Genomic DNA, 24,005 nt, shown 5'->3' with positions numbered 1-24,005 from the left:
GATGGGTTTTTGGAAGGGGGTCTCTGTGTGTGTGTGTCTGTGTGTGTGTGTTTGAGGGGGAGGGGAAGAGGAGTTGATTGAGTCTGTGAGAAGCTGCCACAGGGAGGTTACAGTCAGGAGAGCCAAGAGCTGTCACAGATGATGAGCTCTGAAAAATATTATCACAGAAAATAATTAGCATAAAAGCTTTTATTTTAAATTTGTTGCAACAAATTCAGGTTTCTTACAGCATTTTCCTTATTGAAAACTAAATTCTACCTGAAATGTATCAATAAAAATCTTCTTTTGCAGTTAATGTCACCAGTTTATAGTTTAGTTTTAATAGCATTCCCTGTCACTGATGTGCCTTTAATTATCGGTTCTATCAGGGATCATTTATGTGTTTATCTTACGGGGGTGAGCCACCTCACAGGTTGGTTATATTACCTGTTGACCTCAGCTCAGTGAGCTAAGACAATGTTTAATGCAGTGTTTTTTCTGATATGAAAATGGATATTATTCAGCACATCTAACCTCAGCAGGCCCCTCTTCAGAAACTCATATCTGCAGATGTCAAAGCTGGCTCAAACGTTGTCCACAGTCTCATGACATGTTTAACACGAAGCACAGCACGCTGGTTAAGCTCATGGCAAACTGTTACTAACAGCTAAAATGAAAGCTTGTCTGTATGTAGTCTAACTGGTTAGTTTGTCACTAATCTCCAAATTTTGCAAATTGCTATAAACTTCACTCTCTTAAACCAGTAACAGTCTGAGCTGGACTGATAGGGGTCTGTATGGATAAAGATAAAATCCTAATGATACCCATCCCTACAGCTGGTTAGTGGCTTCGCCCTGACTTTAGGCAGATGAGATATTCACTGTTCAAATAACTTCATTATAACCCTTGTTTAAGCATAAATGATTTATATATGCACCCAATAACAGAACTTAAAAAAATGCTTTTGCTCAAAGCTCAAAGCTTGTAAACTCAAGTTAAAACTGAGTTTTATCTCCTTTTGGGAGGGGGTATCTGTGTGTGTGTGTGTGTTTGTGTTTGTGTTTGTGTTTGTGTTTGAGGGGGAGGGGAAGAGGAGTTGATTGAGTCTGTGAGAAGCTGCCACAGAGAGGTTACAGTCAGGAGAGCCAAGAGCTGTCACAGATGATGAGCTCTGAAAAATATTATCACAGAAAATAATTAGCATAAAAGCTTTTATTTAAAATTTTTACATCTCGGAAGTGTGAACTGTTACGCCAGCGTGTGCCCTGCGACCTGCGTTGACCCCGCGGTTGCCGGGGTCCCGCGGTCGCCGCTCCCCCGACGGGCGCCGGGTGCGAGGGCCCGTTCAACGCTGCTCGCAGCTTTAATTATTATTATTATTATTTTTTTTCTTCTTTTTCCGCCTCTTAGATCGGCTTTTTGAGGGCCTTAACATGCGTGAAAACTTACCAAAATTTGCAGACGCGTCAGGCACGGCGAAAAATTTAATAATTTAGGGGTCTTGAGCATGGGTGTGGTAAAATGGCCTCGGTAGCGCCACCTACATTTTTAAACGGAACAGCCCCTCAAGCCCGTTGCGCCTAAAAATCTGAAAATCTGCACACATATGTAACATCCCATGACGCACCAAAAAGTCTCTTGGAGCCATATTCTAAACCCAACAGAAAGTATTTTTATTTTGACCGGAAGGTGAAAAAATTGTGTGTTTTTGGCCATTTCCAGGGGTCGCTTGAACGCGAACTAGTCCTAGACGCATTATCCGATTGACTTCAAAACTTAATAGTATGTTCTTAAGACATAGACGATGTTAAATTGCGGCAGATTTTGAGTTTTTGTTGAAGGGCGTGGAAGTTATGGCCCCTCAAAGTTCGATTACTCGCCACGAAACAGGAAGTTGCTTTATTTTTGCTATATTTCGGCCATACTTTGTCCAAACTGCATCAAACTTTACAGGATTGTTAATGGTACCTATCTGCACACATCCATATGTCAATATTCATACAATTGTTGTAGCGCCACCTATTTATAGCAGGAAATGACATATTTTATAGTGTGATGTCCAGTTTCTAGACGGGTGACCAGATTCACTTCAAATGTTGTCAGCCCCTCCTTGAGGAATTTTTTGGAAGACTGGCTCCGAAAATTGTGAGTTTTGGTCGAAGCGTGTGCCGGTTCTGGCCCGTCAAAGTTCGGAAACCCAACTTCCTGTTTGAAACCTCAGATTTTGGGGTAACTTCCTGTTGCGACTCTCTACTTTATCCTATAGATGGAGCCATTGTATTACTCTTTGATGGGTTTTTGGAAGGGGGTCTCTGTGTGTGTGTGTCTGTGTGTGTGTGTGTGTGTGTGTGTGTGTGTGTGTGTGTTGTGTGTTTGTGTTTGAGGGGGGAGGGGAAGAAGAGTTGATTGAGTCTGTGAGAAGCTGCCACAGAGAGGTTACAGTCAGGAGAGCCAAGAGCTGCTTTACACGCGGTATAAAAACTTCAGTTAAGATTTGAGCTGTCACTTGAGAAAGCATCATGCCAAAAACTAAGGAAATCACTGTAGACTTGAAGAATTGTCGATGCTTAGGAAGCAGGAGAAGGATATACAAAGTTATAACAGCATTTCCAAGCGTCAAGAACTCAAATGAGAAGCGTCACCGAGAAATTCAAGGAGAGCCACACTGTGCAGAACAAGCCTGGCAGAGGTAGGAAGCCAAAGATTTCAATGACCCTGGAAAGAAAACCAGTTAGAGACCTGTCTAAAGAACCCATAAACGCTGCCAAGACACTAGTGAATGACTTAGTTAAGTCTGAAATTGTAGTCTCAAAGAAGATTACATGAATTCATGTAATCTTACCATATGTCTCCCTTGACCAAAGCTGAGCGTGGATTGATGCTGTCTTTACAGTTTGGTTTTGATCAGTTAGGAAATTTCACACGGGGTCAGCTGATTTTTTCGTCTTACTCAGTGTACGGCGACAGGAAAAGTTCACTAGGTCCTCCAGCGTCGAGGTGAACCAGCTGAATATAAGCCACTCAAGTTGACGACAAGTGCATTGAAAAGTAAAAGCTGCTGGCCTTTACCTTTTCTTTGTCAAAGCGCCTGTTCGGCCAGTAGTTAGTAAAGTAATATTTTCAGCGTTGTCCACAGTCTCATGACATGTTTAACAGGAAGCACAGCACGCTGGTTAAGCTCATGGCAAACTGTTACTAACAGCTAAAATGAAAGCTTGTCTGTATGTAGTCTAACTGGTTAGTTTGTCACTAATCTCCAAATTTTGCAAATTGCTATAAACTTCACTCTCTTAAACCAGTAACAGTCTGAGCTGGACTGATAGGGGTCTGTATGGATAAAGATAAAATCCTAATGATACCCATCCCTACAGCTGGTTAGTGGCTTCGCCCTGACTTTAGGCAGATGAGATATTCACTGTTCAAATAACTTCATTATAAGCCTTGTTTAAGCATAAATGATTTATATATGCACCCAATAACAGAACTTAAAAAAATGCTTTTGCTCAAAGCTCAAAGCTTGTAAACTCAAGTTAAAACTGAGTTTTATCTCCTTTTGGGAGGGGGTATTTCTCTGTGTGTTTGTGTGTGTGTGTGTGGTGTGTTTGTGTTTGTGTTTGAGGGGGAGGGGAAGAGGAGTTGATTGAGTCTGTGAGAAGCTGCCACAGAGAGGTTACAGTCAGAGAGCCAAGAGCTGTCACAGATGATGAGCTCTGAAAAATATTATCACAGAAAATAATTAGCGTAAAAGCTTTTATTTAAAATTTTAACATCTGGGAAGTGTGAACTGTTACGCCAGCGTGTGCCCTGCGACCTGCGTTGACCCCGCGGTTGCCGGGGTCCCGCGGTCGCCGCTCCCCCGACGGGCGCCGGGTGCGAGGGCCCGTTCAACGCTGCTCGCAGCTTTAATTATTATTTTTATTATTATTATTATTATTATTATTTTTTTTTCTTCTTTTTCCGCCTCTTAGATCGGCTTTTTGAGGGCCTTAACATGCGTGAAAACTTACCAAAATTTGCAGACGCGTCAGGCACGGCGAAAAATTTAATAATTTAGGGGTCTTGAGCATGGGTGTGGTAAAATGGCCTCGGTAGCGCCACCTACATTTTTAAACGGAACAGCCCCTCAAGCCCGTTGCGCCTAAAAATCTGAAAATCTGCACACATATGTAACATCCCATGACGCACCAAAAAGTCTCTTGGAGCCATATTCTAAACCCAACAGAAAGTATTTTTATTTTGACCGGAAGGTGAAAAAATTGTGTGTTTTTGGCCATTTCCAGGGGTCGCTTGAACGCGAACTAGTCCTAGACGCATTATCCGATTGACTTCAAAACTTGATAATTTGTTCTTAAGACATAGACGATGTTAAATTGCGGCAGTTTTGAGTTTTTTGAAGGGCGTGGAAGTTATGGCCCCTCAAAGTTCGATTACTCGCCACGAAACAGGAAGTTGCTTTATTTTTGCTATATTTCGGCCATACTTTGTCCAAACTGCATCAAACTTTACAGGATTGTTAATGGTACCTATCTGCACACATCCATATGTCAATATTCATACAATTGTTGTAGCACCACCTATTTATAGCAGGAAATGACATATTTTATAGTGTGATGTCCAGTTTCTAGACGGGTGACCAGATTCACTTCAAATGTTGTCAGCCCCTTTGAAATTTTTGGAAGACTGGCTCCGAAAATTGTGAGTTTGGGTCGAAGCGTGTGCCGGTTCTGGCCCGTCAAAGTTCGGAAACCCAACTTCCTGTTTGAAACCTCAGATTTTGGGGTAACTTCCTGTTGCGACTCTCTACTTTATCCTACAGATGGAGCCATTGTATTACTCTTTGATGGGTTTTTGGAAGGGGGTCTCTGTGTGTGTGTGTCTGTGTGTGTGTGTTTGAGGGGGGAGGGAAGAGGAGTTGATTGAGTCTGTGAGAAGCTGCCACAGGGAGGTTACAGTCAAGAGAGCCATGAGCTGTCACAGATGATGAGCTCTGAAAAATATTATCACAGAAAATAATTAGCATAAAAGCTTTTATTTTAAATTTGTTGCAACAAATTCAGGTTTCTTACAGCATTTTCCTTATTGAAAACTAAATTCTACCTGAAATGTATCAATAAAAATCTTCTTTTGCAGTTAATGTCACCAGTTTATAGTTTAGTTTTAATAGCATTCCCTGTCACTGATGTGCCTTTAATTATCGGTTCTATCAGGGATCATTTATGTGTTTATCTTACGGGGGTGAGCCACCTCACAGGTTGGTTATATTACCTGTTGACCTCAGCTCAGTGAGCTAAGACAATGTTTAATGCAGTGTTTTTTCTGATATGAAAATGGATATTATTCAGCACATCTAACCTCAGCAGGCCCCTCTTCAGAAACTCATATCTGCAGATGTCAAAGCTGGCTCAAAAAATTAAACTGGCTTCAAATTAATTTGAAGGAATTGTAGGTTATTTTGAATTCATGTAATCTTACCATATGTCTCCCCTTGACCAAAGTCTTTGATGCAGTTTGGTTTTGATCAGTTAGGAAATTTCACAAGGGGTCAGCTGATATTTTCATGTTACACAGTGTACGGCGACAGGAAAAGTGCACGTCTACATCCACGGCGTCGAGGTGAACCAGCTGAATATAAGCCACTCAAGTTGACGACAAGTGCATTGAAAAGTAAAAGCTGCTGGCCTTTACCTTTTCTTTGTAAAAGCGCCTGTTCGGCCAGTAGTTAGTAAAGTAATATTTTCAGCGTTGTCCACAGTCTCATGACATGTTTAACAGAAGCACAGCACGCTGGTTAAGCTCATGGCAAACTGTTACTAACAGCTAAAATGAAAGCTTGTCTGTATGTAGTCTAACTGGTTAGTTTGTCACTAATCTCCAAATTTTGCAAATTGCTATAAACTTCACTCTCTTAAACCAGTAACAGTCTGAGCTGGACTGATAGGGGTCTGTATGGATAAAGATAAAATCCTAATGATACCCATCCCTACAGCTGGTTAGTGGCTTCGCCCTGACTTTAGGCAGATGAGATATTCACTGTTCAAATAACTTCATTATAAGCCTTGTTTAAGCATAAATGATTTATATATGCACCCAATAACAGAACTTAAAAAAATGCTTTTGCTCAAAGCTCAAAGCTTGTAAACTCAAGTTAAAACTGAGTTTTATCTCCTTTTGGGAGGGGGTATCTGTGTGTGTGTGTGTGTGTGTGTGTGTGTGTTTGTGTTTGTTTGAGGGGGAGGGGAAGAGGAGTTGATTGAGTCTGTGAGAAGCTGCCACAGAGAGGTTACAGTCAAGAGAGCCAAGAGCTGTCACAGATGATGAGCTCTGAAAAATATTATCACAGAAAATAATTAGCGTAAAAGCTTTTATTTTAAAATTTTTACATCTCGGAAGTGTGAACTGTTACGCCAGCGTGTGCCCTGCGACCTGCGTTGACCCCGCGGTTGCCGGGGTCCCGCGGTCGCCTCCCCGACGGCGCCGGTGCGAGGCCCGTTCAACGTTCAACGCAGTTTGCAACGAGTTGCAATTATTATTATTATTATTATTTATTATTATTTTTTTTTTTTCTTTTTCCGCCTCTTAGATCGGCTTTTTGAGGGCCTTAACATGCGTGAAAACTTACCAAAATTTGCAGACGCGTCAGGCACGGCGAAAAATTTAATAATTTAGGGGTCTTGAGCATGGGCGTGGTAAAATGCCCTCGGTAGCGCCACCTACATTTTTAAACGGAACAGCCCCTCAAGCCCGTTGCGCCTAAAAATCTGAAAATCTGCACACATATGTAACATCCCATGACGCACCAAAAAGTCTCTTGGAGCCATATTCTAAACCCAACAGAAAGTATTTTTATTTTGACCGGAAGGTGAAAAAATTGTGTGTTTTTGGCCATTTCCAGGGGTCGCTTGAACGCGAACTAGTCCTAGACGCATTATCCCATTGACTTCAAAACTTAATAGTATGTTCTTAAGACATAGACGATGTTAAATTGCGGCAGATTTTGAGTTTTTGTTGAAGGGCGTGGAAGTTATGGCCCCTCAAAGTTCGATTACTCGCCACGAAACAGGAAGTTGCTTTATTTTTGCTATATTTCGGCCATACTTTGTCCAAACTGCATCAAACTTTACAGGATTGTTAATGGTACCTATCTGCACACATCCATATGTCAATATTCATACAATTGTTGTAGCGCCACCTATTTATAGCAGGAAATGACATATTTTATAGTGTGATGTCCAGTTTCTAGACGGGTGACCAGATTCACTTCAAATGTTGTCAGCCCCTCCTTGACAATTTTTGGAAGAAGTCCTCCGAAAATTGTGAGTTTGGGTCGAAGCGTGTGCCGGTTCTGGCCCGTCAAAGTTCGGAAACCCAACTTCCTGTTTGAAACCTCAGATTTTGGGGTAACTTCCTGTTGCGACTCTCTACTTTATCCTACAGATGGAGCCATTGTATTACTCTTTGATGGGTTTTTGGAAGGGGGTCTCTGTGTGTGTGTGTCTGTGTGTGTGTGTTTGAGGGGGGAGGGGAAGAGGAGTTGATTGAGTCTGTGAGAAGCTGCCACAGGGAGGTTACAGTCAGGAGAGCCAAGAGCTGTCACAGATGATGAGCTCTGAAAAATATTATCACAGAAAATAATTAGCATAAAAGCTTTTATTTTAAATTTGTTGCAACAAATTCAGGTTTCTTACAGCATTTTCCTTATTGAAAACTAAATTCTACCTGAAATGTATCAATAAAAATCTTCTTTTGCAGTTAATGTCACCAGTTTATAGTTTAGTTTTAATAGCATTCCCTGTCACTGATGTGCCTTTAATTATCGGTTCTATCAGGGATCATTTATGTGTTTATCTTACGGGGGTGAGCCACCTCACAGGTTGGTTATATTACCTGTTGACCTCAGCTCAGTGAGCTAAGACAATGTTTAATGCAGTGTTTTTTCTGATATGAAAATGGATATTATTCAGCACATCTAACCTCAGCAGCCCCTTCAGAAACTCATATCTGCAGATGTCAAAGCTGGCTCAAACGTTGTCCACAGTCTCATGACATGTTTAACACGAAGCACAGCACGCTGGTTAAGCTCATGGCAAACTGTTACTAACAGCTAAAATGAAAGCTTGTCTGTATGTAGTCTAACTGGTTAGTTTGTCACTAATCTCCAAATTTTGCAAATTGCTATAAACTTCACTCTCTTAAACCAGTAACAGTCTGAGCTGGACTGATAGGGGTCTGTATGGATAAAGATAAAATCCTAATGATACCCATCCCTACAGCTGGTTAGTGGCTTCGCCCTGACTTTAGGCAGATGAGATATTCACTGTTCAAATAACTTCATTATAAGCCTTGTTTAAGCATAAATGATTTATATATGCACCCAATAACAGAACTTGCAAAAAAATGCTTTTGCTCAAAGCTCAAAGCTTGTAAACTCAAGTTAAAACTGAGTTTTATCTCCTTTTGGGAGGGGGTATCTGTGTGTGTGTGTGTGTTTGTGTTTGTGTTTGTGTTTGAGGGGGAGGGGAAGAGGAGTTGATTGAGTCTGTGAGAAGCTGCCACAGAGAGGTTACAGTCAGGAGAGCCAAGAGCTGTCACAGATGATGAGCTCTGAAAAATATTATCACAGAAAATAATTAGCATAAAAGCTTTTATTTAAAATTTTTACATCTCGGAAGTGTGAACTGTTACGCCAGCGTGTGCCCTGCGACCTGCGTTGACCCCGCGGTTGCCGGGGTCCCGCGGTCGCCGCTCCCCCGACGGGCGCCGGGTGCGAGGGCCCGTTCAACGCTGCTCGCAGCTTTAATTATTATTATTATTATTTTTTTTCTTCTTTTTCCGCCTCTTAGATCGGCTTTTTGAGGGCCTTAACATGCGTGAAAACTTACCAAAATTTGCAGACGCGTCAGGCACGGCGAAAAATTTAATAATTTAGGGGTCTTGAGCATGGGCGTGGTAAAATGCCCTCGTAGCGCCACCTACATTTTTAAACGGAACAGCCCCTCAAGCCCGTTGCGCCTAAAAATCTGAAAATCTGCACACATATGTAACATCCCATGACGCACCAAAAAGTCTCTTGGAGCCATATTCTAAACCAACAGAAAGTATTTTTATTTTGACCGGAAGGTGAAAAAATGTGTGTTTTTGGCCATTTCCAGGGGTCGCTTGAACGCGAACTAGTCCTAGACGCATTATCCGGATTGACTTCAAAACTTAATAGTATGTTCTTAAGACATAGACGATGTTAAATTGCGGCAGATTTGGAGTTTTTGTTGAAGGGCGGTGGAAGTTATGGCCCCTCAAAGTTCGATTACTCCGCCACGAAACAGGAAGTTGCTTTATTTTTGCTATATTTTCGGCCATACTTTGTCCAAACTGCATCAAACTTTACAGGATTGTTAATGGTACCTATCTGCACACATCCATATGTCAATATTCATACAATTGTTGTAGCCGCCACCTATTTATAGCAGGAAATGACATATTTTATAGTGTGATGTCCAGTTTCTAGACGGGGTGACCAGATTCACTTCAAATGTTGTCAGCCCCTCCTTGACAATTTTTGGAAGAAGTCCTCCGAAAATTGTGAGTTTGGTCGAAGCGTGTGCCGGTTCTGGCCCGTCAAAGTTCGGAAACCCAACTTCCTGTTTGAAACCTCAGATTTTGGGGGTAACTTCCTGTTGCGACTCTCTACTTTATCCTACAGATGGAGCCATTGTATTACTCTTTGATGGGTTTTTGAAGGGGGTCTCTGTGTGTGTGTGTCTGTTGTGTGTGTGTTGAGGGGGGAGGGGAAGAGGAGTTGATTGAGTCTGTGAGAAGCTGCCACAGGGAGGTTACAGTCAGGAGAGCCAAGAGCTGTCACAGATGATGAGCTCTGAAAAATATTATCACAGAAAATAATTAGCATAAAAGCTTTTATTTTAAATTTGTTGCAACAAATTCAGGTTTCTTACAGCATTTTCCTTATTGAAAACTAAATTCTACCTGAAATGTATCAATAAAAATCTTCTTTTGCCAGTTAATGTCACCAGTTTATAGTTTAGTTTTAATAGCATTCCCTGTCACTGATGTGCCTTTAATTATCGGTTCTATCAGGGATCATTTATGTGTTTATCTTACGGGGGTGAGCCACCTCACAGGTTGTTATATTACCTGTTGACCTCAGCTCAGTGAGCTAAGACAATGTTTAATGCAGTGTTTTTTCTGATATGAAAATGGATATTATTCAGCACATCTAACCTCAGCAGGCCCCTCTTCAGAAACTCATATCTGCAGATGTCAAAGCTGGGCTCAAAAAAATTAAAACTGGCTTCAAATTAATTTGAAGGAATTGTAGGTTATTTTGAATTCATGTAATCTTACCATATGGTCTCCCCTTGACCAAAGTCTTTACAGTTTGGTTTTGATCAGTTAGGAAATTTCACAAGGGTCGGCTGATATTTTCATGTTACACAGTGTACGGCGACAGGAAAAGTGCACGTCTACATCCACCGGCGTCGAGGTGAACCAGCTGAATATAAGCCACTCAAGTTGACGACAAGTGCATTGAAAAGTAAAAGCTGCTGGCCTTTACCTTTTCTTTGTAAAAGCGCCTGTTCGGCCAGTAGTTAGTAAAGTAATATTTTCAGCGTTGTCCACAGTCTCATGACATGTTTAACACGAAGCACAGCACGCTGGTTAAGCTCATGGCAAACTGTTACTAACAGCTAAAATGAAAGCTTGTCTGTATGTAGTCTAACTGGTTAGTTTGTCACTAATCTCCAAATTTTGCAAATTGCTATAAACTTCACTCTCTTAAACCAGTAACAGTCTGAGCTGGACTGATAGGGGTCTGTATGGATAAAGATAAATTCCTAATGATACCCATCCCTACAGCTGTGTTAGTGGCTTCGCCCTGACTTTAGGCAGATGAGATATTCACTGTTCAAATAACTTCATTATAACCCTTGTTTAAGCATAAATGATTTATATATGCACCCAATAACAGAACTTGCCAAAAAAAATGCTTTTGCTCAAAGCTCAAAGCTTGTAAACTCAAGTTAAAACTGAGTTTTATCTCCTTTTGGGAGGGGGTATCTGTGTGTGTGTTTGTGTTTGTGTTTGAGGGGGGAGGGGAAGAGGAGTTGATTGAGTCTGTGAGAAGCTGCCACAGAGAGGTTACAGTCAGGAGAGCCAAGAGCTGTCACAGATGATGAGCTCTGAAAAATATTATCACAGAAAATAATTAGCATAAAAGCTTTTATTTAAAATTTTTACATCTCGGAAGTGTGAACTGTTACGCCAGCGTGTGCCCTGCGACCTGCGTTGACCCCGCGGTTGCCGGGGTCCCGCGGTCGCCGCTCCCCCGACGGGCGCCGGGTGCGAGGGCCCGTTCAACGCTGCTCGCAGCTTTAATTATTATTATTATTATTTTTTTTTCTTCTTTTTCCGCCTCTTTGATCGCCTTTTTGAGGGCCTTAACATGCGTCAAAACTCCTGAAAATTTGCAGATGCGTCAGGCACGGCGAAAAATTTAAGAATTTAGGGGTCTTGAGCATGGGTGTGGCAAAATGGCCTCGGTAGCGCCACCTACATTTTTAAACGGAACAGCCCCTCAAGCCCGTTGCCGCCTAAAAATCTGAAAATCTGCACACATATGTAACATCCCATGACGCACCAAAAAGTCTCTTGGAGCCATATCCTAAACCCAACAGAAAGTATTTTTATTTTGACCGGAAGGTGAAAAAATTGTGTGTTTTTGGCCATTTCCAGGGGTCGCTTGAACGCGAACTAGTCCTAGACGCATTATCCGATTGACTTCAAAATTTGATAATTTGTTCTTAAGACATAGACGAAGTTAAATTGCAAAAGTTTCGGACTTTTCATTGAAGGGCGTGGAAGTTATGGCCCCTCAAAGTTCGATCACTCGCCACAAAACAGGAAGTTGCTTTAAATTTGCTATATTTCGGCCATACTTTGTCCAAACTGCATCAAACTTTACAGGATTGTTAATGGTACCTATCTGCACACATCCATATGTCAATATTCATACAATTGTTGTAGCGCCACCTATTTATAGCAGGAAATGACATATTTTATAGTGTGATGTCCAGTTTCTAGACGGGTGACCAGATTCACTTCAAATGTTGTCAGCCCCTCCTTGACGATTTTTGGAAGACGTCCTCCGAAAATTGTGAGTTTTGGTCGAAGCATGTGCCTGTTCTGGCCCGTCAAAGTTCAGAAACCCAACTTCCTGTTTGAAACCTCAGATTTTGGGGTAACTTCCTGTTGCGACTCTCTACTTTATCCTATAGATGGAGCCATTGTATTACTCTTTGATGGGTTTTTGGAGGGGGTCTCTGTGTGTGTGTGTGTGTGTGTGTGTGTGTGTGTGTGTGTGTGTGTGTGTGTGTTTGTGTTTGTGTTTGAGGGGGGAGGGGAAGAGGAGTTGATTGAGTCTGTGAGAAGCTGCCACAGAGAGGTTACAGTCAGGAGAGCCAAGAGCTGCTTTACACGCGGGATAAAAACTTCAGTTAAGATTTGAGCTGTCACTTGAGAAAGCATCATGCCAAAAACTAAGGAAATCACTGTAGACTTGAAGAAAAGAATTGTCGATGCTCAGGAAGCAGGAGAAGGATATACAAAGTTATCACAGCATTTCCAAGCGTCAAGAACTCAAATGAGAAGCGTCACCGAGAAATTCAAGGAGAGCCACACTGTGCAGAACAAGCCTGGCAGAGGTAGGAAGCCAAAGATTTCAATGACCCTGGAAAGAAAACCAGTGAGAGACCTGTCTAAAAACCCCATAAACGCTGCCAAGACACTAGTGAATGACTAAGTTAAGTCTGAAATTGTAGCCTCAAAGAAGATTACATGAATTCATGTAATCTTACCATATGTCTCCCCTTGACCAAAGCTGAGCGTGGATTGATGCTGTCTTTACAGTTTGGTTTTGATCAGTTAGGAAATTTCACAAGGGGTCAGCTGATTTTTTTCGTGTTACTCAGTGTACGGCAACAGGAAAAGTGCACTAGGTCCACCGGCGTCGAGGTGAACCAGCTGAATATAAGCCACTCAAGTTGACGACAAGTGCATTGAAAAGTAAAAGCTGCTGGCCTTTACCTTTTCTTTGTAAAAGCGCCTGTTCGGCCAGTAGTTAGTAAAGTAATATTTTCAGCGTTGTCCACAGTCTCATGACATGTTTAACACGAAGCACAGCACGCTGGTTAAGCTCATGGCAAACTGTTACTAACAGCTAAAATGAAAGCTTGTCTGTATGTGGTCTAACTGGTTAGTTTGTCACTAATCTCCAAATTTTGCAAATTGCTATAAACTTCACTCTCTTAAACCAGTAACAGTCTGAGCTGGACTGATAGGGGTCTGTATGGATAAAGATAAAATCCTAATGATACCCATCCCTACAGCTGGTTAGTGGCTTCGCCCTGACTTTAGGCAGATGAGATATTCACTGTTCAAATAACTTCATTATAACCCTTGTTTAAGCATAAATGATTTATATATGCACCCAATAACAGAACTTAAAAAAAATGCTTTTGCTCAAAGCTCAAAGCTTGTAAACTCAAGTTAAAACTGAGTTTTATCTCCTTTTGGGAGGGGGTATCTCTCTCTGTGTTTGTGTGTGTGTGTGTGTGGGTGTTTGTGTTTGTGTCTGAGGGGGGAGGGGAAGAGGAGTTGATTGAGTCTGTGAGAAGCTGCCACAGAGAGGTTACAGTCAGGAGAGCCAAGAGCTGTCACAGATGATGAGCTCTGAAAAATATTATCACAGAAAATAATTAGCATAAAAGCTTTTATTTTAAATTTTTACATCTGGGAAGTGTGAACTGTTACGCCAGCGTGTGCCCTGCGACCTGCGTCGACCCGCGGTTGCCGGGGTCCCGCGGTCGCTGCTCCCCGACGGGCGCCGGGTGCGAGGGCCCGTTCAACGCTGCTCGCAGCTTTAATTATTATTATTATTATTTTTTTCTTCTTTTTCCGCCTCTTAGATCGGCTTTTTGAGGGCCTTAACATGCGTGAAAACTTACCAAAATTTGCAGACGCGTCAGGCACGGCGAAAAATTTAATAATTTAGGGGTCTTGAGCATGGGCGTGGTAAAATGCCCTCGGTAGCGCCACCTACATTTTTAAACGGAACAGCCCCTCAAGCCCGTTGCGCCTAAAAATCTGAAAATCTGCACACATATGTAACATCCCATGACGCACCAAAAAGTCTCTTGGAGCCATATTCTAAACCCAACAGAAAGTATTTTTATTTTGACCGGAAGGTGAAAAAATTGTGTGTTTTTGGCCATTTCCAGGGGTCGCTTGAACGCGAACTAGTCCTAGACGCATTATCCCATTGACTTCAAAACTTAATAGTATGTTCTTAAGACATAGACGATGTTAAATTGCGGCAGATTTTGAGTTTTTGTTGAAGGGCGTGGAAGTTATGGCCCCTCAAAGTTCGATTACTCGCCACGAAACAGGAAGTTGCTTTATTTTTGCTATATTTCGGCCATACTTTGTCCAAACTGCATCAAACTTTACAGGATTGTTAATGGTACCTATCTGCACACATCCATATGTCAATATTCATACAATTGTTGTAGCGCCACCTATTTATAGCAGGAAATGACATATTTTATAGTGTGATGTCCAGTTTCTAGACGGGTGACCAGATTCACTTCAAATGTTGTCAGCCCCTCCTTGACAATTTTTGGAAGAAGTCCTCCGAAAATTGTGAGTTTGGGTCGAAGCGTGTGCCGGTTCTGGCCCGTCAAAGTTCGGAAACCCAACTTCCTGTTTGAAACCTCAGATTTTGGGGTAACTTCCTGTTGCGACTCTCTACTTTATCCTACAGATGGAGCCATTGTATTACTCTTTGATGGGTTTTTGGAAGGGGGTCTCTGTGTGTGTGTGTCTGTGTGTGTGTGTTTGAGGGGGGAGGGGAAGAGGAGTTGATTGAGTCTGTGAGAAGCTGCCACAGGGAGGTTACAGTCAGGAGAGCCAAGAGCTGTCACAGATGATGAGCTCTGAAAAATATTATCACAGAAAATAATTAGCATAAAAGCTTTTATTTTAAATTTGTTGCAACAAATTCAGGTTTCTTACAGCATTTTCCTTATTGAAAACTAAATTCTACCTGAAATGTATCAATAAAAATCTTCTTTTGCAGTTAATGTCACCAGTTTATAGTTTAGTTTTAATAGCATTCCCTGTCACTGATGTGCCTTTAATTATCGGTTCTATCAGGGATCATTTATGTGTTTATCTTACGGGGGTGAGCCACCTCACAGGTTGGTTATATTACCTGTTGACCTCAGCTCAGTGAGCTAAGACAATGTTTAATGCAGTGTTTTTTCTGATATGAAAATGGATATTATTCAGCACATCTAACCTCAGCAGGCCCCTCTTCAGAAACTCATATCTGCAGATGTCAAAGCTGGCTCAAACGTTGTCCACAGTCTCATGACATGTTTAACACGAAGCACAGCACGCTGGTTAAGCTCATGGCAAACTGTTACTAACAGCTAAAATGAAAGCTTGTCTGTATGTAGTCTAACTGGTTAGTTTGTCACTAATCTCCAAATTTTGCAAATTGCTATAAACTTCACTCTCTTAAACCAGTAACAGTCTGAGCTGGACTGATAGGGGTCTGTATGGATAAAGATAAAATCCTAATGATACCCATCCCTACAGCTGGTTAGTGGCTTCGCCCTGACTTTAGGCAGATGAGATATTCACTGTTCAAATAACTTCATTATAACCCTTGTTTAAGCATAAATGATTTATATATGCACCCAATAACAGAACTTGCAAAAAAATGCTTTTGCTCAAAGCTCAAAGCTTGTAAACTCAAGTTAAAACTGAGTTTTATCTCCTTTTGGGAGGGGGTATCTGTGTGTGTGTGTGTGTTTGTGTTTGTGTTTGAGGGGGGAGGGGAAGAGGAGTTGATTGAGTCTGTGAGAAGCTGCCACAGAGAGGTTACAGTCAGGAGAGCCAAGAGCTGTCACAGATGATGAGCTCTGAAAAATATTATCACAGAAAATAATTAGCATAAAAGCTTTTATTTTAAATTTTTACATCTCGGAAGTGTGAACTGTTACGCCAGCGTGTGCCCTGCGACCTGCGTTGACCCCGCGGTTGCCGGGGTCCCGCGGTCGCCGCTCCCCCGACGGGCGCCGGGTGCGAGGGCCCGTTCAACGCTGCTCGCAGCTTTAATTTTATTTAATTTTAATGTTTTGGAAGCATCGTGTGGTTTTCCCTTCCTGTGTAGAAATACTTAAGATACAAAGATCATGTGTATTGATGCATTAATTTATACATCATTTTTATGGTTGCAGCTGGGAAAGGCAGGCATTTATTTGTTAATTTCATGTTGGAATATCAATCTGACCTGCAACGTGACTAGTAACTAAAATCATTAAATAAATCTAGTAAAGAGTAAAAAGTAAAATTTTTGCACCTGAAATTTGGTGGAATAGAAATATAAAGGAGAAAATCTAAATTCACATGCCTTATTATTGTACTTAAGTTCAGTACTTGAGTAAATACATTTAGTTACTTTCTACCACTTGTAATAACTTCTTCTAACATTTCAATCATCTACATTTTCTAGTTTTTTATACTTATTTTTTCACTGCTGTGTGTGCAAGATTGTCTGATTCACATACAGACATTTTTGTGCTTGTTTATTGTAAATGTATTATTGAAGTGTTTGTGTGTGTTTGCAGGCAGTGCTCTACAATGATCGATCCGTTCTAGAAAACCACCATGCTGCCTCAGCTTGGAACCTCTTCTTGTCACGGCCAGAGTACAACTTCCTCGTCAACCTGGACCATGTGGAGTTCAAGCGTTTCCGTTTCCTGGTCATTGAGGCCATACTGGCCACTGATCTGAAGAAGCACTTTGACTTCCTAGCGGAGTTCAATGCCAAGGTAGGTCTATATTAAATACTGAAAAGACATGACCTTTAGATCTGGAGAGATTTAAGTCCTTGAAAACTTAACTTGACAAAATCATTAACTTAAAAACTTCTCTTTCGATTCTTCATTGACCTTTAACTTATGGAGCTTTAATAATGAATTTAAGCCAATGCAATGCAACACAGGGTTATGAATACCTATCCTTGCATATGAAGAGAAGGGTTTATGTATGAATAGTTATTTTATTTTGTTGTCTTTGGAAGCTGGATTAGCTAAATGATTAATTGTCTAGGACACTTAAAATGGCAGTAGTATTATTCTGTTGTTTTAGTGTATGTTTTTTTTTTGTTGAGTTTGATTGAGTGAGTGTATTCTGTAGGGGCACTTTCCTCATAAATTCATACCATGACTCTTTTAATAATAAAAATAAGCTTCATTCAAAGGGAAATGCCCAGTGGTTTTCAAGGAACAGGTCTGTTTGTGCAGAACATTGCAGCACTTGCAATATGTCCAGCTCAAGTCAACAACACAAAGCACCCTGCAGCTTTTCAAGAACTCGTTTAAGTGCAGACAGAATGTTGGCTGTGGATTTGAGGGTCTTGGGTTTTTCCATTGTGAGTATTAGTACAGTGGTGGTTCTTGAGGGCCAGGGCCTGTCAGCTAGCATTGAGCTCGCTGGCTTGGCAGCAAAAGTAACAGCAATGTTTCCCACTGTAGTGCACCCTGCTCTGCTCTTCCTGGAAGCAAATTAGCTTTCTGTGAAGTACCCATCAAGTTTTGCGCTTGATCTCCTCAGTTTCCTAGGTTATTAGGTTAGAATGATAAAACTCTGGGAGTGAGTGGTCCTCCTTCTCCAGGTCTGAGGCTCATTAAACAAAACTAGAAATAATGAATTCATTTGAACTTTGTTTAGAGTGATGCAAGCCTTAATGTCATGTGTGAGAGTGCTGCCAGGTCCCTTGAAATGAGTTGATTTGAGTTGTTCACTGATTTAACCCAGAGAACTTCATAAATAGTTATATCGTCTCGAGATAACTTCTGTTGTGAATTGGCGCTATATAAATAAATAAATTTGACTATATCTTCTATCTTACAGAAATTGGAAATGGTCAAATGTTATTTAAAGCATAGTGATTGTTACCTCCACATTTTTGAGTAAAGCATATTTCATCACAGGAAAAAATCTGTGCTTATGTGCTTCATAGTGGAGGCAGAAGCTAAATGGACCCAAAAGGTCCGGGGAATTAGGAGAGTAACAGTTAGGATTAACCCAAGGAGAAAGAAGTAAGGAAAACGGACGTATAAGCACAAATAAGGATTTTATTAACAACTTAGATTAAACAAAAAATAAGTACAACAAAAACCATCGAGGACAGTGGAAATTTTGCTTCTTATAAACGGAAGGAGAAGCTGATCTAGATACATACTGAGTCTTAAACTATTTAAATACAGTTGGGAAAAAAATTATATAAACAACTTCCCTCCAAAAAGGGAGTAAGACTACAGATATCACTACACTATAACTCAAGTTGACAACACCCAGCCTGAAAACTGCCAAATAGCCCACTAGCATGGCCAGCATCTCTTCTCCCAGTCTTTGTACTCCCGATCCTGATGAGCAAGTGGAAGCAGTCGCGCTCCACCACCCACTGCTTGAGGGGGGAGGTACCTGGAGGAGCACGGGAGAAAGAGAGCAGAACAAAACAACAAGAAGAAGAAACACGACACTGCAGCCATAACACTTTTTTCTCATTCACAGTGCATTCCAGTGTTGTTGTGTGTCTTCTCACTGATTAGTAAACCCTCCAGACATTGATATGAATACACAATCATTGATCAGCATATTAATTGCATCACATTTACATAATATCTACAAATCACCCGCTGTGCCTGCCAACATGTATGAATATGTTAAATGTCAACGTGTCCTTTGATGATCCTCTAGGTGGGTGATGATCCGTCTACAGGTATCGACTGGTCCAACGAGAATGACAGGCTGCTGGTCTGCCAGATGTGCATTAAGCTGGCTGACATCAATGGGCCTCTGAAGTGCAAGGACCTGCATCTGCAGTGGACAGAGGGCATTGTCAACGAGTTCTATGAACAGGTGTGTGAATGGTCTCTGATGGGAACTAAGACCTTGTTTGTATTCGCTAAACTGAATATCATTGTGCTGTCGTGTTTGTACCACCTGCACAGTATAATACACTACAGCCCAGTACAGTCTGAAATAGTAAATCATTCCTTTGTCTGTGTCAGCATTTTCAAGGCCAAAACTGAAGTGAGTCATTTTATCATTTTGATTTTTCTTTTACATATAAAATATATATTATTGCTTCTTCCATTTACTCTCACCTGATCTTCGTCAGTAGTGAAGCTATGGAAAGAAGAATTCAGCTTTTGTATACATATAAATAAACAATGATATTCCACCCATCTAAATAATTCAAAGCAGAGGCGTGTATCGCCACCTGTGTTGTTCCCCTCAGTATCAAACAGCCTGTCTTCTGGGCAAACATCATTGCTGACCTATGACCTATTCTACACTGGAATCTTTTAGGTTCAGTAAACAAACAAGCTTTTCAACAGCTTTAAATGGGGCACAGTGTCAAGGCCTGACAGCTGCAGATACACCATATAATCCAAAATATAAACATTTAATTGTCATAGACAAAACTCAATTCAAGACGGACAGCACAAGAAATCATTTGAAATGTGAAGAAAAGAGAAGAGTGTGCATGTGTGTATTACTGTACTTGTGAGGAGCTTCACTGATGTGATGCATTAATTATCCACTAACGCTAACCTTGAAGGATAGGTCTGATGGTATTCTATATTTGTCTTGCTATCCACAAATCCCATTAAAAAAACAAAACCAACAGTAAATCAATCCTACTAACAAGTATGTCTGGGTATTTAAAAGCCTGGTGTAGCTCTTTCTTTTGCGCCAAAGACCTCTACTGTTGTTAAAAGATTAACATCTTATAGAAATGAATGGGCTTCATACCAGGAGCCAGAGACAGGTGAGAGAAGTTGGAAAGTATTGAAAGATGGACTACCACTTCATAGATTTTGATCTTTTCATGAGCTTTGCTTAACAAAAATACAGAAAAAAAAAATAAGAATATTGCCACCCTAATCCTTTCAGCACCACAGCACTACATGCTTTACCTTAATCTGACATACCTGACCCTAAACTTAATTAATGTAAACCTAAGTCTAACTCTAAAACTTATCTCTGAACCCTCACCTCTGTCAGATCTTTGAATAAATGAGAACCAGCCAGAACATTCTTTCTATGCAAAATGTCCTCATTCTTCAGATAGTAAAATCAAAGTGGTGACACACACACACATTTTGACTCTCTGAAATAGAAAACAGCAAGCAGTCTCTATTCTGTCACAAAACTCATATGAGCAAGCACAGAAACTGAAATATAGTCCTCCCTCTTCTATTCTTTCCTCCACATAGACTTTGGACTTCAATCTTGATTGATTTTACTGTCCTTAATTTATTTTTCATTCAATCTCTCTGACATATTGAGGGAGTGATGGCAGTGTGCCTTCTGAGCTGTGAGCAGCTGTCATAATAAATGACAGGATTTATGTGTCTGTTCAGTTATGTGTTGTACATTTATAAATAATAAACAGCAGAGACAGTAAAGGTATCTTGTAGTTTTAGTTGTGGGAAAATTATTCACATGTATGTCTTGTATATAGGAATTTATTGTCAGTGTAATCATATACAGTGCTGCTTTAGCAAGCAGGATCTGGTAATGCCTTCAGCCTACTGCCACCCTCAGTGACCTTTGTTACAGTATTTCCCATTGGCACTGAATGGCTGCTAATCTCTACTAATTGCCTCCAGGTGAAGCATGAAATGCTCAGGCTCTTACGTACCCTGTCACTTGAGCTAGGTGACACAACAGCTTGTTACAAGCCACTCTGAGGTCTATGGGGGAAGACACAGAGAGAAGGAGCCTCACAGGAGAAATGCTCTTCAGTGACAATAGTTTTAGTGCCACTGGATGTGGTGACGCAAGCAGGGTGCCCAGGCAACTGTCATTCAGGTGGAGCAGCCTCTGATTGCACTGACAGGCTTGAGAGTCCGACAACCTTGAAAAAAGCAGCAAAGAAATACAACATAGATGTTCAGGAATGTATAAAAAGCATACACAACATCATACATACACAAACGCTTAACGGGTATCGAGCATGAGCATGAGAAAACATGTTGAGAAAGCCTTGAGGATGAGATTTGTTCACCATTCTGAGAGGCTTTCTGAAACTGATTATGATGTGTGAGCCAGGATCTGGGTGTCTTGAATCTGTATTGTAATACTGGATAAATCTCTTGGCTTACTGGTACTGACACTTAAATAATAAATAATAATAAATAAATACTTAATACTATTTAATGAGTCTTACTGCAGTCCAAAGATGAGCAATTAAATGTGTTAATATGGATAGCTGAATAAGAATACATCTGTCTTCTGTTTCTTAAACATATCTAAAATACACAAGTCATTGATTTGGGTATATGTAGTCATGGTGATTGAGCTTGATCTCAGTGCTCCTCTTCCTCTTGTTTTTTTCACCCATGTATGTCTGTTCACCTGTCAGGAAATTCCATCAAATTGCAGATCACCTGAAATCCCATTTTTTGATGACTTTCATTGTGCTTTACATCAGCAGCTCAATGGAGGAACAGAGGCATTGTACTGTACACTGTATGGGATGACACCTGGGGTCAGTCACCAAGGCAACCAGGAAACCTTGCTATAGCTGTTGTTCATTTCTGTCCATACAGACGTCATAGACAGCACACATGCAGCTGCCTCTCAGTCTTTCTACCATCACCCTATATATTTATTTTATGTTTTCAATAATTTCCTGTAAAGTAACAAAGATGTAACTGTACAGTTGTAGGAAGGTTACAGGTTAAAAGACTATGAAATTATATTCTAAATATAGGGAAACTGGAGACTGGTGTTAAACTACAGTATTGAGTCATTTGTCTAGAGGTATGTAGTAATAATACATAGGTTGAAAAGCGGCAGTCCTTTTGAGGAAATAAATAGCAGCTTATAAACCCAACACAAATTGTTAAACTCAGTTGTGTCTGAATATCTGACTCTATTTTCTTTCCTATTGTGCTTCTTTCCAGGAAACTTATCCAGAAATCACTGACATATCAAATATAGTGTTACCAAGGTTTTATGTAAAATACGTCTTCTCTTAGATTACCATATGGAGTGTATGCCATGGTAAATGTTAGTGGGGGTATTATGTTATCAACCAGGCCCTTGGTTTCATTCATTTACAGCAAGTCAAAAGCCTCAGCAATGCATTTTAGCATCTCTGGGGGCCCAGGTAGGTAAAGCCTTAGAGCATGGGCTCAGCAATCAAGTCTATGCTAACAGCATCCTGGCCTTCAGGGCCCAGAATGATGCTGGTTTAATTGCATTCACTTGGCATCCCAGGTGTGAAATAGTCATTGATTAGCTGGCTAGAATCAATATGGCTTAAGACCCAGTATGAAGAACTACTGGTCTATGTCCAGCTTTAAGCTTCCCTCTTTTGTTCCACCTGTTTCACTAAGTCATTTCCTTTGGTTTCACCTGTCTGATGTAGTCAGCACCACACTTCAAATTCTTACACTATTAAGACTCAAAATTGACTGTGAAACAAATAATTTAGTGAATTATTAATAATATAATATTATAATAATTTAAGGCTTGATAGTGTTAGACAATCCTGCTTCTTCACTCTGGTCTGAATTACTCTGTTCTTTTGGAACTATATGTGTGGTGAAATGTGAATCATGCCATGTCTTGGCATTCAGGCAGCTGGTGATGGTTTTGTACTAATGTGGGTAACTCTTTGTGTAGGGCGATGAGGAGTCCAGCCTGGGTCTTCCTATCAGTCCCTTCATGGACCGAGCGGCACCACAGCTGGCCAAACTTAGTGAATTATTAATTGTAACTGTGGGACACAGTTACAATAATTTAAGGCTTGATAGTGTTAGACAATCCTGCTTCTTCACTCTGGTCTGAATTACTCTGTTCTTTTGGAACTATATGTGTGGTGAAATGTGAATCATGCCATGTCTTGGCATTCAGGCAGCTGGTGATGGTTTTGTACTAATGTGGGTAACTCTTTGTGTAGGGCGATGAGGAGTCCAGCCTGGGTCTTCCTATCAGTCCCTTCATGGACCGAGCGGCACCACAGCTGGCCAAACTCCAGGAGTCATTCATCACACATATCGTGGGACCACTTTGCAACTCCTACGACTCAGCCTGCCTCATGCCTGGACGATGGGTGGAGCCCAACCCAGAGGCAGAGGAGCCAGAGATCACAGAGAATGAGGAGGAGGAGGAGGAGGATACTGCAGAAGAGGACACGTCCACCAGCTCAGAAGCATCACGTAAGCTAAGCACTATGGTCTAGAACAAAGCTGTAAACCTGAAGTAGCAAGCAGCACAAGCAGAAAATCTGAACATTATCAGAAATTTTGCCTATAATGCCTGTCTTTGTATTCATTTGTTTGTTGTCGCCATTTAAACACTGTTGATTATACAATATAATGTATGGTACTGCAGGACATTCACAATTTTGATAACTTTAACCAGTGGTTCTGCCACTGAACAATGACAAATAAATGCTAGATGTTAGATTAGTAACACTGAAATTTAAAATTAAAGTCTCTGTGTGTTGTGAAATATATTGCATAAAATATATACATATCCACACCTCAAGTTTAATATTTATATCAATGAATGAGCTTTTAGATATAATGTTTCACAGCTATATTTCTTTATACAACACAACTAATGACAGTAAGTAAGTGGTAATGTGATAATGATGAAAAATATTTGACCAGATCAGTAATGCATTCTGATACAACGTTTTGCTATTACTATACTATTTTCTATTTCTAGTTTGAAATAATTTAATGTGACGTATGTAAATTACTACAGACCACTTGAGGATATACAGTGAAGATGTCTGAGGCTGCTTTGGTACATGTGTAGAGCCGCAGGTGACACAAAACTTATTTGCTTTGTAGCAGCTAAATGCACTGGCTTTATCATATGTTCTTACCGATAAATGACTGCTATTGTACATTCAT

The 24,005-nt window shown here is 40.7% G+C and overlaps 2 protein-coding genes across 6 annotated transcripts in view; both read left to right on the top strand.

The window, feature by feature from the left end:
• The window catches only part of LOC108888488 (solute carrier organic anion transporter family member 1C1), a 69,466-nt gene that overhangs the window by 21,964 nt on the left and 23,497 nt on the right, over positions 1-24,005 (top strand). The window lies entirely within an intron of this gene.
• The window catches only part of LOC108892246 (cGMP-inhibited 3',5'-cyclic phosphodiesterase 3A), a 125,889-nt gene that overhangs the window by 97,186 nt on the left and 4,698 nt on the right, over positions 1-24,005 (top strand). Inside the window, exons 11-13 of one of the 5 annotated variants that reach the window (XM_051073262.1) lie at positions 16,683-16,886; positions 18,820-18,981; positions 23,042-23,300. The exons of 1 other annotated variant lie outside the window; for it this stretch is intronic. In XM_051073262.1, the coding sequence (XP_050929219.1) occupies positions 16,683-16,886; positions 18,820-18,981; positions 23,042-23,300 (625 nt within the window). Of the gene's footprint in view, positions 1-16,682; positions 16,887-18,819; positions 18,982-23,041; positions 23,301-23,853; positions 23,958-24,005 lie in introns of those variants that run through there. 3 more of the 5 variants (XM_051073265.1, XM_051073259.1, XM_051073261.1) reach the window with 3 other exon arrangements.

Source organism: Lates calcarifer, linkage group LG10, assembly GCF_001640805.2.
Source record: "Lates calcarifer isolate ASB-BC8 linkage group LG10, TLL_Latcal_v3, whole genome shotgun sequence".
Taxonomy (NCBI): domain Eukaryota; kingdom Metazoa; phylum Chordata; class Actinopteri; family Centropomidae; genus Lates; species Lates calcarifer.
Note: the sequence above shows the minus strand (reverse complement) of the source record. Positions and strands in the feature narration are given on the sequence as shown.